General features: G+C 43.8%; 1 protein-coding gene across 1 annotated transcript in view; it reads left to right on the top strand.

The window, feature by feature from the left end:
* The window catches only part of LOC119973643 (voltage-dependent L-type calcium channel subunit alpha-1D-like), an 863,992-nt gene that overhangs the window by 438,876 nt on the left and 410,795 nt on the right, over positions 1-14,321 (top strand). Inside the window, exon 8 of the mRNA XM_038812023.1 lies at positions 658-761. Within this exon, the coding sequence (XP_038667951.1) occupies positions 658-761 (104 nt within the window). The remainder of the gene's footprint in view (positions 1-657; positions 762-14,321) is intronic.

Raw genomic sequence — 14,321 nt, forward strand, 5'->3', positions numbered from 1 at the left:
ATACGCATCTGTGTGTTTTGTATTTTGAAATACCATTTGTATAGTACCTGTTTCTGCATTGCCAGGTTAACTTCGATGTGCAATTTTTAAGTCATAAGAACATTTTGATTATAAATATTTATTTTAGTAATAAATAAATGGTTCAGTTACCTATACAAGGAGATCCTCTTTGTTTTAAATATTAACCTTTCAGTTAATTTAACAAACCACTTTTGTGGCTGTGACACATAACTTACTGTCATCTTTGCAGATGAATGATGCCATGGGATATGAATTACCTTGGGTCTATTTTGTCAGTCTCGTCATCTTTGGATCTTTTTTCGTTCTTAATCTTGTACTTGGTGTATTGAGCGGGTAAGCTTCCACTTCATTTTGTCTGGAATGCAAAGTCCAAAATCCAGTTATCATTTTGACTTTGGGAAAAGACATAAAAATTATCAATTCATTTCTGCACAATGAAGGAACGATGTGATGATTTTTTATTAAACATGTAATCTTCCCTAATTATAATTTGACATTGTAATCAGCCCAAAATGTGGAGAAAATTACAATAATCGTTTTGATTTATAACCAATACCCAAGGAACAAAGTGACTGGCTGAAGGACTTTGCTATTTTAAGTTACATTAAACCATAATAGGCATTCTCCATTTTTCAGGTGAATGACGGAGTTGGATTAGAATGGCCATGGATATATTTTGTTAGCCTAATCATCCTAGGCTCATTTTTTGTACTTAACCTCGTTCTTGGTGTACTTAGTGGGTAAGCTGTTGAGTTATATGTACCTGCCTCTGCTCCATTAGACGTGCTGTTGTTTAAACAAATGCTTTTTGCATGCATGTTGAGATATTGTGCATCAGTATTGTTTGTAGGTTGCTTTAAAATGGGCGAGCATGCATGGTACAGTGAATTGAGAGCAAACTGTGGCACTTAATTTCCTCTGAGGTAACAAGTTGCTGTCACTTGTTATGAAATAATGCATCTGGAACAGTTAACTGCATGTGATTTTGAACTGTTAAGACATTTATATTTCATATTAAAATACAATATTTCCTCTTTCCTGGAATCTCTAATGTGTGTGGTTGGTTGTTTTTTTCATGGGCATAACCTTGGATTACTATGTTTTTGTGATACATGAGTGAATATGATATAACTCTTCAATTCCCTTCTGGGAAGAATTAGCTCTTTAAGTTCAGTTTGCTACTTGGTTTAATTGTCTGATGTTCAGTGCTTTTTAATAATTGATTTATATGCTTGTGGGGTATTTTCAATTCATGAAGTAAGTTTTTATGAATGCTATAATAACTACATTATAATAGCATATTGGCTATTGGGGAATATATGTTATTAGATGTCATGAGTTAGGTTGAGTGCACTGCAAGCAGTTCATGTGAGCAGACTTATCCATTGTAAGAAAGAGGAAATAATTTATTTGTTTGTTATGCATAACACAGTCATAATCTGTTTCTTTAAAACATTTTAATCTCTACTAGACAGAATGCATAGAGTAAATCTTCCTCTAGTATAACTTTATTTTAAAGTGGGAGTTTATAAATAAATTTATTGATAGGGCATGGCAATATAACAGTAATTCCCCACCATGTGCATGTCACCAGAAGGAGATAAACAGATGCATAATGATTTCCAACAGAGAAGGGTTAAATAAATAAAACTAAATTTAAGTAATCTTATGTTTTTCAAGCTCCCATCAGCATCTGCCTTAAAGCTTACACAGATAGACATCACAAATACAGACTCATCTGCTTAGTTAGGATATGGGGCATGCACTTGAGTACCTAACTAAATGAGACAAAAAAATATGAGATACCTGAAAGAAAATATAAACAAATTTGATAATAAATAATATTTTTGTCATTATTTTAGGACAATTTTCGCCTTTAAATTTTATGTTGTGACGCCTCTGTCCTGAGAAAGCTGGTGGTTTGTTCCTAGATCTATAGTTGGCCAGAAGAGTATTGTCTTCCACTTCACATCTTCCAATAATGCAACAATTGATACCAAGAACTAGCCATTCAAGAGTCACGGTCCAATCCTATTTCTGGCCGCTGTGAAGAAGGGCACTAGAAGGCCATCGTATTGTGTCACTGTTCCAAATTCCTTATAGTGAGCTGTTAACTATTGGAAGAATTACGCAAGAGGAGTTTAACAAACTATTTGAATTTGCTATCAACAAGCTTATTTTGAGCAAGAATAGTGTGTTGCTATTAAGCCAACCAATGCACTGTAGAAAATGTTAATTGATGATTGAATGCTTAGTGTTTAATGTACTGTTTATTGTAGCAGTTTATATTTGGATGTATCTTGGATCAGAATGAGAGCTTTCACACTGTGGGGTTGGATTTTCCTCCCCCTCCATGGTGTGTTCTGCAGCTGCAGAGGGTGACTCGCCAGTGGAAGTTGTGAATGCATCCCTCACTGCCTCGAAACCTGTGGCAGGGGTGCGCCGTTGGCAGAAAGCTATTGCAAGTTATGCACATATTCAACTCAGGCTTGTATTATCTAATTTTAGTATTAGGTGCAGCTATTATAAATAAAATTTTCAATTTTGCAATAAGATGCTTAGCATATCTCAGTGATACTGTTTTGAGTTTAATGCATTGTGCATATATTTATAAATATGATGTGAAATTAAATTAATTACAGATAAAGACAAAAATAACACCTAATTCCATGATTTTTTACAGTGATCCTTTTTATTTCTGAATACAGCAGAAAATTTTCTAATATTATTTTAGTTAAAAGTAGGATTACTTACTTCAGCAACATAATACTTATCTCTCTGCTCTGTGCTGAACCAAACCTATGGTCAAATTCTATATTTCCCTACCCCACTGCACATCGCAATCTGACATATAATGGTAATGGTTTATATACGTGCTTGCTGAATATTAGTATGCAGGAATGAATGCAAGAGGTACATATCTAGTTCGGTACTTTATTGGTCTGAGGTTTGCAGTTGTAATGGCAGTGAAGCTTAGTGTTTGTTGACATTACAACTGTGAAACTGACACCAACTTCTACAAATTATGAAAAGAAATGAAAAAGTTAGATTTTTAAAATCCTCCAATGCCAATTCGTTCCTTGAAGAAATGAGACGGCACAGTTTAAATTGTTCATTTTTGGATCAGAGCTTGATGGGCAGCAATTGACAATTATCACATTGTTAAGAAATATGTGGCTCTTAATTACTGCGTATTAATCACTTGTCTTAATTTTCTAAGGCAAATTTAATTAACATCAAAATAGCAAGTTTGAAAAAGTAATGGGGAAGCGAATGGTGAGATGCTATTAGTGCACTGCAAATGGTGGAACAGCAGAAATCAACCAGCAAGTTCTGGAAATTCACAAATTCTACAGCCATTGGGATTTTTTGTCCCTGCTGGCAGTGCACCGCTGCCCACTGGTTTCCCAATGGGAAATCCCATTGACAAGCGGCAGGAAGCCTACATAGAAAATAGAAGCAGAAGGAGGTCATTTGGCCCTTCAAGCCTGCTCCGCTATTCATTATGATCATGACTGATCATCAAGTTCAAAACCCTGATCCCTCCTTCCCCTTATATCCCTTGATCCCTTTAGCCCCAAGAGCTATATCTAATTCCTTAATGAAATTACACAACGTTTTTTGTATCAACTACTTTCTGCGGTAGTGAATTCCACAGATTCACCACTCTCTGGGTGAAGAAATATCTCTTTGCATGAAGAAATTTCTCTTCACCTCAGTCCTGAAAGGTTTACCCCTTATCCACAATCTATGACCCCAATTCTGGATTCCCCCCACCATGGGGAACATTCTTTCTAAATCTACCCTGTCTAATCCTGTTACACTTTTATAAGTTTCTATGAGATGCCCCCTCACTCTTCTAAACTCCAATGAATATAATCCTAACCGATTTAGACTCTCCTCGTATGACAGTCCCGCCATCCCAGGAATCAGCCTGGTAAACCTTCGCTATTCCTGTACTTAAATCCTCTTGCAATGAAAGCCGGGAAACCATTTGCTCCTTTACTGCCTGCTGTACCTGTGTGCTTACTTTCAGCAACTGATGCACGAGGACATCAAGATCTCGCTGAGTATCTACCTCACTAAATTTAGACCTATTCAATTAATAATCTGCCTTCCTATTTTTGCTACCAAAGTGGATAACCTCACATTTATCCATATTATACTGTATCTGTCATGTATATATGCCCACTCACTCAGCCTGTCAAAATCCTGCTGAAGCATCTCTGCACCGTCCTCACAGTTCACCCTCCCAGCCAACTTTGTATCATCTGCAAATTTGAAAATACTACATTTAATTCCCTTGTCCAAATCATTAATATATAATGTGAGCAGTTGGGGGTTTCAGCATATCTCCCCTTTTTTGTATGTTCTGTTGGCATGTGAAAATGTTTATACAAGTGGTGTCGTAGACTAACATATTTACAAACAGTGGCATATGTGAACATATTTACATGTGAAGACACTTTCTAATGCGAGAAAACAGAACATAACAAACAACACAAGTGTTCATAAGTCCAGTCTCTGGGGCTTGCGTCTGATCCTTGTCGGCTGCTGGAGAAGAGATGGTGGGGACGGCGGCGCCTTGACAGGCGGGATGGAAGCCTGACTGGTGGCCTCGTAGTTCGAGGTATCAGGAGGTAGCAAAACAACGGAGGGAAATGGAGAAGAAAGCGGTTGCGGGCAGGCAACCTTGCGCAGCGCCCGTCTGTTCTGTCACACAACAGAACCATCAGCCATACGTACAACATACGAGTGGGGCGCAGCTTGTCGAACAACGACAGCTGGAGCAGACCAGCCACCATCTGGTATCTTGATCCTGACAGAGTCCGCCGGGGATAACACGGGCAAATCGGTGGCATGAGCATCATAGCCCTGCTTTTGCTGGTTTTGGAGCTGCTGCACCTTCTGCAGCACCGGGAGGTGATCCGGGTTGGGCAAGTGTATGGCTGGGAGTGTTGTTCGCAGGTCCCTATTCATCAAGAGCTGAGCCGGCGACATGCCAGTGGACAGTGAGATCGCCCTGTATGCAAGCAGCGCGAGGTAGATATCAGAAGCAGAATCCACAGCCTTGCAGATAAGCTGTTTCACAATGTGCACCCCTTTTTCCACCTTCCCATTAGACTGCGGATAGTGTGGGCTGGAAGTGACATGTTTGAATTGGTACGACTTGGCAAACATAGACCACTCGTGGCTGTTGAAGCACGGGCCATTGTCACTCATGACAGTGAGTGGGATACCATGCCAGGAGAATGTCTCCTTACAGGCCTTGATGACGGTCCGAGAAGTGAGGTCTGAGAGCTTCACAATTTCAGGGTAATTGGAGAAATAGTCAATAATCAACACGTAGTCACGCCTATTCGCACAAAAGAAGTCGATGCCAACCTTGGACCATGGGGAGGTCTCGATCTCATGCTGCTGGAGCGTCTCCTTGCTCTGTGCTGGCTGGAAGCGTTGCCATGTCGCACAGTTGAGGACCATGTTCGAGATATCCTGACTAATACCGGGCCAGTAGACAGCCTGCCTGGCTCTGCATCTGCACTTCTCGACGCCCATGTGTCCCTCATGGATTTGGCTAAGCACCAAGCTCTGGAGACTGAGTGGAATGACAATCCGGTCCAGCTTGAGGAGGATACCATCAAACACCGTCAGGTCATCCATTACATTATAAAATTGAGGGCACTGCTCTTTCTGCCAATCATTGGCGAGGTGGTGCATGACACGCTGCAAGAGGAGGCATTTGGTTGTCTCCTCGTGGATACGAACCACCTTCTCATTAGACGCTGGGAGCGAGACAATGCATCAGCGATGATGAGCTCCTTGCCAGGCATCTACACTGTCAAAATCGTACCTTCTGAGTTGAGGAGGATGCGCTGCAACCAAGGTGTCATGTCATTCAGGTCCTTGTGGATAATGTGGTCCAGAGGCCTATGATCCGTGTCGACAGTGAATGTCGGCAGGCCGTAGACATAGTCGTGAAACTTGAGAATTCCAGTGATAAGACCCAGGCATTCCTTCTCTAGCTGCGCATACAGTGTTTCAGTGGGCGTCATGGGCCTCGATGCGTAGGCTACCGGTGCCCAGGATGAAGTGTTATCACGTTGAAGCAGCACCGTGCCAATGCCATCCTGGCTCACATCTGTTGAGATCTTTGTCTCCCTGTCGAGGTCGAAAAATGCCAAGACGGGCGCAGTGGTAAGCTTGGCTTTCAGCTCCAGCCACTCTGCCCGATGTGCTGCCTGCCACTCAAAGGCAGTGGATTTTTTTTACCAGGTTTCATAGGGTCGTGGTGTGGGAGGCCAGGTTTGGGATGAACTTGCCCAGAAAATTGACCATGCCCAGGAAGCGCAATATCGCCTTTTGTCCTCAGGGATCTTCATGGCTTTGATAGCCTTGACCTTGTCTGTGTCTGGGTGCACCCCCTGCTGAGAGATCTGGTCACCTAGGAACTTGAGTGTCGACATGCCACAGCAACATTTGGACCTGTTCAGCTTCAGGCCATTGGCATGGACGCGTGGAATACCTGCTGGAGACGGGAAACATGCTCCTCAGGGGTCGTGGCCCATATGATGATGTCGTCCACGGACACACAAACCCCTTCAATGCCCTCCATCATCTGCTCCATGATGCGATGAAAGATCTCCGATGCCAAGACAATGCCAAACGGCATGCAATTATAGCAGTATCTGCCAAACGGCGTGTTGAAAGTGGAGAGCCTTCTGCTGGACTCATCCAGCTGGATTTGCCAAAATCCACGTGACGCATCTAACTTGGTTAAAAAAAGGTGTGTGTGCTATCTCACTGGTGAGTTCCTCCCACTTCGGGATGGGGTAGTGTTCACGCAATATATTCTTATTGAGATCCTTGGGATCAATGCAGATGCGCAGGTCCCCCGAAGGCTTGCTGACACATACCATCAAGCTGACCCAGTCAGTCGGTTTGGTTACCTTGGAAATTATGCTCTGTTGCTGAAGATCCTTGAGCCGTGCCTTCAGGCACTCCCTCAGCAGAGCCGGGACCTGGCGTGGTGCGTGGACCACTGGCTTGGCATCAGGTCGTAGCAGAATCTTGTATCGATATGGCAGCGTGTCCATCCTGTCGAACACATCCGGATACTGAGCAAGGATGTCATTAATGCCGGCCTGAAGATCCTCATTGGAGGATGTGGTTGCGTAAACCCGCTGCACAAGGTTCAGCTGCTTGCAGGCGTGCGCGCCAAGTAGGGATGCCCTGTCTGGCTTGACAGTTTTAAAACCTAACTGAGCAGGGTGCTCCAGTTAGAGACGAGTAGATGGCAGGATCCCAGTGCCGTGATGGCATTCCCATTGGAGTCCAGGAGCCTGCAGGCTGCTGGAAAGACCTGGGGGGCTTCTTGATGTGTTTGAAATCTGCCTGTGAGAGGAGGTTGGTAGAAGCACCTGTGTCCAGCTTAAACTGGATGGAGCAGTGGTTGACCTGCATCAGCACACGCCATTCATCTGCAGAATCCACAGCGAGGATGGATTGAAGTTGTGATGAGTTGGATGTGGCATATTCACATTTATTGATGATGCCCACACAGTAGGTGGAGTCCAGGCATTCTTCCTCTTGATCCTTTGTGCTGCCAGGATCAGAATCCTGTAATCATTGTTGCACACTCTGAACGTGCCGTCCTCGGAATTTGGAGCGCTGGCCCCTGACTGGTGGTGCAGACCTGCACAAGGTTGCATAATGTCCAGGCTTCCCGCAGTTTAAACATCGCCTGCCTCTTGCAGGGCAGTGTTCCTTTAAGTGGGTGTTGCCGCAGTTCGAGCACATCATGACGTCAGAGTCCTGATGCTCCACGCGCCGTCGCACATGTGCAGTGCGTGTGTTGGCCGCTTCGTTATCCCGTTTGCATCGCGCATGCGTGGGGCCCCGGGAAAAGCGTGCAAAATGGCCGCTTTCTTCAATGTTGAGGTGCGGCATCCGGAAGATGGCCTGCACGCTCTCTGCCTCATGGGAGGCAAGTTTCTCATTTTCAGCCGATTTGTACTGGGCATAGCGATTTTTGGCATGCTCATGCACCGTGCATGTTTCAATCGCGACTGGCAGGGTTATTTGCTTGATTTTCAGTAGCTGCTTTCTCAGAGGATCAGAGTGAACTCCAAAAACGATTTGGTCTCTGATCATAGAGTCAGCAATATCACCAAAGTTGCAGGACAGCGCTAGCAGGCGGAGGTTAGTTAAGAAGGAGTTGAAAGATTCATCTTTACCTTTTAGGTGCTGTGTAAAAATGTAGCGCTCAAAGATTTCATTGGTGTCCACTTCACAGTGACGGTCAAACTTCTCCAGGATGGTCTCAAACTTTGTCTTGTCCTGTCCTTCGGTGAAGTGAAAAGAGTTGAAAAGTTCGATGGCTTGATCACCCGCTGTTGAGAGGGGAAATGCAATCTTCCTTGCATCAGACGCACCAACGAGGTCTGATGCTTCGAGGAACAGCAGAAACTTTTGCTTGAATGTCCGCCAGTTGGCATTAAGATTGCCGGTGGTCCTGAGCTGGTGAGGAGCCTGAATCTTCTCCATGGTGCTGGGAAACATTTGCTGGTTGTCACGCAACGGACTGAGGTAAACCACCTAGATTAAGCAGTCTCCTGGAATCATGATGTGTTATGTACTCTGGGATAACACAGGCTGCAACTGGATGCTGCTTTGACCCAAAGATACTCCAGACCTTGAAGTTTGGTCAATCTGATTCATTGAACCAGTAGCACAGTTAGCACAGTTTTCTATGAGTTCGACTCTCTGCTAACCTAAGTGTGGTTACTCTGTCTGACTGAACCAGACTAGCTCTTCGCCATGTGCTGGCGGTGTGTTACTGTACATACATCCTGACTCACTCTGTAGATGTTCATCAGTGGAAAGAGCTGGAGTGTGAATGCCTCATGCCTTTTATAGTGAGATACCACCCCTGAGTGTCCTGCCTGCTCATTGGTCATGTCCTGTTCTCTGTGTTCATTCGCTGCCTGTCTGTATATCATAATGTTCATGTTTGCATATCATGACAGTACCCCACTAGATACTGCCTACCAATTGAAAAAAGACCCATTTATTCCAACTTTTTGCTTCCTGTCTGCTAACCAGCTTTCCATCCATCACAAGACACTACCCGCAATCCCATGTGCTTGAACCTTACATAGTAACCTGCTATATGAGACCTTATCGAAAGCTTTCTGAAAAATCTAAAGAAACCACATCCATCGGCTCTCCCTGGTCAACTCTACAAGTTACAACTTCAAAGAATTCCCTTTCATAAATTCATGCTGACTTTAGTCTGATTCTACCATTGCTTTCCAAATGCTGTGCTTTGAAATCCTTGATAATGGGCTCTAGCAACTTCCCTATGACTGACACTAGGCTCACTGGTCTATAGTTCCCTATTTTCTCTTTACCTCCCTTTTTGAATAGTGGGGTTATATCAGCTACCCTTCAATCTGTAGGAACCTTTCCAGAGTCCAAAGAATTTTTGAAAATGACCATCAATGGGTCTACTATTTCTAGGGCTACTTCCTTAAGTACTTAGGGATAAAGATTATCAGGCCCTGGAGATTTATCCGCATTCAATCCCATTAATTTCCCTAAAACCATTTCTCTACTAATACTAATTTCCTTCAGCTCCTCACTAAATCTTGTGCTTCTCAGAACCTCTGGTCCATTATTCATGTCTTCCTCTGTGAAGACAGAAGCAAAGTACATATTTAGTTCCTCAGCCATTTCTGTGTTCCCCGTTATGCATTCTCCCGTTTCTGACTCTAAGAGGCCTTCATTCCTTACTAACAATCTTTTTTTCTTTACAAACCTATAGAAACTTTTTACATTCAGCCGTTACCACCCCTGAGTGTCCTGCCTGCTCATTGGTCATGTCCTGTTCTCTGTGTTTATTAGCTGCCTGTCTGTATATCATTATGTGCATGTTTGCGTATGTTATGTTCCCCCGCTAGCTTACTTCCATATTGTATTTACCCCTTCTTAATCAATCCCTTAGCCTGCTTTTGCTGAATTTTAAACTGTGCCCAATCCTCAGGTCAATGCTTTTTCTTGCTAAGGAAAAGAGAATCCCACCACCAGTGAACAGGGCACCGCTGAAAAACACAAGGCTGGGGGGACTGGCGAATCCCACCCCATCTCCTAATGGCTGAGTTCGCAAGCAAATTTGCAACAGTATCAGGCATTCACATGCTTTTATTTTGCTCAACAAGTTTGACAATACATCCTTCAATTTCATTGCTTTTACAGAGCAACCATGTCAGGGTACACAAAATACATTTGGAAACTAATAGTTGTATGTAAACTGTCCAAGTTAATTAGTGACCCTGCTGACTGCAGTGGCAGTACCAATTAAGCCAACTAATTAACACGGGCTTTAATTAGCTGCACTATGTGTCTGACCTAATTTCACATGTTTTGTTCTAAGTTTTTTTAAACTTTTGAATTGATTTCCATTCTTATTTATACATTTGTGAATAAGCTTACATTTTGCAGGCAATAAACCAAGAAAAGCAATTATTGGTACCTCAGATTAATCTCAGAATTAACCACAGTACCAATATTCAAATCGTATAAAATAACTTATTTGTATGGATTGAGAATTTTTGAACCTATTTTTTACTATTTGTTCTAATTATATGTATATTTTCCCATTTACTACTAAATTTCAAATTGTGTAGTTACAGTGGACATTCCTATATAAATAAACAAAGTACAAGCTGAAAGAAAGACTCTAGACAGTCCCTTTAAATTCCAGTGAATTGTTTTGGTCTGACAGTTTATATGTGCACGTGAGGGAACTGCGGCAAAGTAGGGCATAGTACTAGGCTGACAGTTTGTTGCATTATGAGATCAGCTGCAAAATATTATTTTCATTTTTCTCAGGGTATCCCTTTCCTTACAAATAAGAAATTTTATTAACTGCATATCAATATAGGAAACAATTATATACTGACATAACTAACTTATATGACAGGTTATTGCTCGCCCCAATTATAGAATTATTTAAACTCACACAATTGAAACAAATTTAAACTAATTCAGAATTATCTAAATGTGTGTTATTTGGCAGCACGCCAAATATAATTTCATTTGCTATGAATGTATAAACGTTTACTCTGTTCTGTGGATGGTTCGGTGTGACTTTTTTTTTAATTTAGAGGACCCAATTCATTTGTTTTCAATTAAGGACAATTTAGTGTGGCCAATCCACCTACCCTGCACATCTTTGGGAGACTGTGCAAACTCCACCTGGGACTTCGTCGCCGCGAGGCAGCAATGCTAACCACTGCTTCACCGTGCTGCCATCAGTGTGACTTTTAGATGCTAAGTCTCAGAAATATGGGCAATACAGAGGTCCTGCTGAATTTAACATCAGACCAGATGAATTTTTTTCCCCTCAATTTTTTGGGCTGGCAGCCAGCCAGATTGCGAGGTTGTCTGGCAGCTGAATGGGAAAGTTTTCTGTAGAAGGCTGCACCCAGGCACCAGAAAGGAAGGATGAAGTGATCCCAGTGGGTAGTCGTGGAGGAAGGTCAGCCTGGAGATCGTAAGCGGGGAACGAAAAGGGTGGATTGGATTGCACTGGGGTTAGCCAAGAGATTGCGAGTGAAGAGATTGGGGAGGTGATTGACTGATCAGACAGGATAAGGAGGCGGTGAGAATTGGATTAGTCAATTATGGGAATATGGCCGATCGCAGCAGGTTTGTTTGGTGATCTGGGGGTGAAGCATTCTGCAGATCCTGGCCCACAAGTAATGTTGGAAAAGTACTTATCTGCTGATTCCACAGTTCATTTCTACCCTTAACAGGCTTCTCAAGCTCTGGGAAATATATTCTTCAGCTGCAAAATCTAAATTACCTGCTCAAATCTAAAGCACACAATTATTATCACATAACAATGATTGGCTCATCTTTTGTGTACGGCTTACAGGTCTGCCCTGCATTATGCCCTGTTAAACCAGGAGTTGGCAGGTTTGTGGTGGGCGATCAGGTTTCACATTTCTAACAATTTTTAAAGATTTTTTTTCTTAGAGTTTTGTAAATTTTTATAAATAACGCAACAAACTTTCAAAAACAAACTGGTCCAGGACAGATCAATTACTTTTGCATACATAAAAACAGAAAAAGACAGGAGAATACCAGAACATTGGCTCTTAAACTTATTGCCTCCAACTCTTCAACGGATCAGCTAGAGAATGGGGGATGGGGGGAAAGGGAGGAGAGGATAAAGCTGTGTAAAAATGGTAAAATGAAGTATAAAGATGCACACTTCTATGAATAACGAATTCAAGACGGTGCTACATGACCTTTTAAAAATATTTTTATTCAAATTTTCAGTTTGCACACACATAAAATATTTAACCAGATTCATAGAATATACAAAAAATATCCCCTACCGTCCAACACCTCCCCCCAATCTATAAACAAATATTACTTTATTAACTATTTTCCAGAATAATATCTATGTAACCATTTATGAACAATAGTTAACAGTATTCCTACCTTTTCATCCATCTCCCACAAACACAAAAGAAACAACAACCAATGCCTAATGCCCTCACTTCCCTCCCCCCCAACACCTGATGGTGACTAACTGTCTGAAAAAGGAAATAAACGCTGCCACCTGAGTTAGAGGGCGGGATTCCCCGAGCCCGCGCTGGGTCGGAGAATCGCCGGTCGCCGGAGAATCGCCGCCAAATGCATGGGCGCGGTTGCCGTGGCACTGGTCAAGAGCTGTTGAAAGCAGCCCCTGCGGAAATTCTCCACGCTCGGCGGGCCGTCTCGCCGGTGTCGTTCGCGTATGGTCCTACCCGGTGGGACTTTGGCATTCTGGCTGCAGGGCCGTCCTGGAGGGGGGTGCGGGGAGGGCCGACTCCGGGTGGTAGGGGGGGACCTGTAGGGTGGCCAGGCCTGCGATCGGGGAGGGGGGGGGGGTGCAACCGATCGGCGGGCGTGCTCATTCCGGGGGGCCTATGTTCATCCGTGCCGGGCCCATGTAGGGTTCTGCCATGGTGCCCGAAAGCCGGCACGGAGACGGTCGTGGTGCGCATGCGTGGACCTACGCCAGCCGTGGCATGCATCCACGGACCTGCGCCGGCCGTGTTGGGCCGGCTTTTGCCGCCAGAGCAGTGCATAGCACTCCGGCGCTGTGTTAGCCCCCGAGGAAGGGGAGAATGACTGGGCCTCGAGGCCCGTTGACGCTGGCGACGCTCGTGCCTGTTTTGATGCCGGCGTCAACAAGCGCTCAGCCGACTCTCTCATTAACACTGGCAAGTTTGAGGTCCCCAAAAATAACCATCAAAGGCCATGGCTCCAGGTCGATCCCAAGAATTCCCGACCTGATGCTGAAGAAAGAGAACCAAACGTTCCCGAGCCCAACGCAGGTCCAGAACATGTGTGTGTGATGGGCAGAGCACTGCTAGCACTTATCCCCTACGTTTGCAGCAGGGTAGCATGGTGGTTAGCATAAATGCTTCACAGCTCCAGGGTCCCAGGTTCGATTCCCGGCTGGGTCACTGTCTGTGTGGAGTCTGCACGTCCTCCCCCTGTGTGCGTGGGTTTCCTCCGGGTGCTCCGGTTTCCTCCCACAGTCCAAAGATGTGCGGGTTAGGTGGATTGGCCCTGCTAAATTGCCCGTAGTGTCCTAATTAAAGTAAGGTTAAGGGGGGGTTGTTGGGTTACAGGTATAGGGTGGATACGTGGGTTTGAGTAGGGTGATCATGGCTCGGCACAACATTGAGGGCCGAAGGGCCTGTTCTGTGCTGTACTGTTCTATGTTCTATGTTCTAACTATTCAGTCGAGCCCTGGTCACATCCTATGCACCAGGTGCTACATGACTTATGGAAAACCTTGTGGGAGCAGGTCAGACATTGCAGAGCCTATAAATTTGAGATAGAAGTCTCACACTTTCGATTTGGAATGAACTACGGAAGTTAGGAACTTCAGAGGAATACATTCCACAATTATGTTTTGTCAATTTTGAATTGGAAGATACTTATCACTAATCCAGGAGTAAAGGATATTATTCCGTGTTGCAAAAGTTTGGTTATTATACACCCTTTTTTCATTAATGTTAATAAGCCTCCAATCTAGGAGATCCAGAATTAGGAATAAAGGATCAAAATATTGGGCTGTGCCAAATATCCTCTCAAACGCTTTAAAAAACAAAATTTTCAACGATTGCAGATGTCTTAACTATCCTTGAAGAAGTCAATAAATGGCTTCCATCTCCGGGCAACCCCCCCCCCCCAATCTCTGGGCAACACCCCCCCCCCCCCCCCCCCCCAGCTTC

Source organism: Scyliorhinus canicula, chromosome 11 (assembly GCF_902713615.1).
Source record: "Scyliorhinus canicula chromosome 11, sScyCan1.1, whole genome shotgun sequence".
Classification (NCBI taxonomy): domain Eukaryota; kingdom Metazoa; phylum Chordata; class Chondrichthyes; order Carcharhiniformes; family Scyliorhinidae; genus Scyliorhinus; species Scyliorhinus canicula.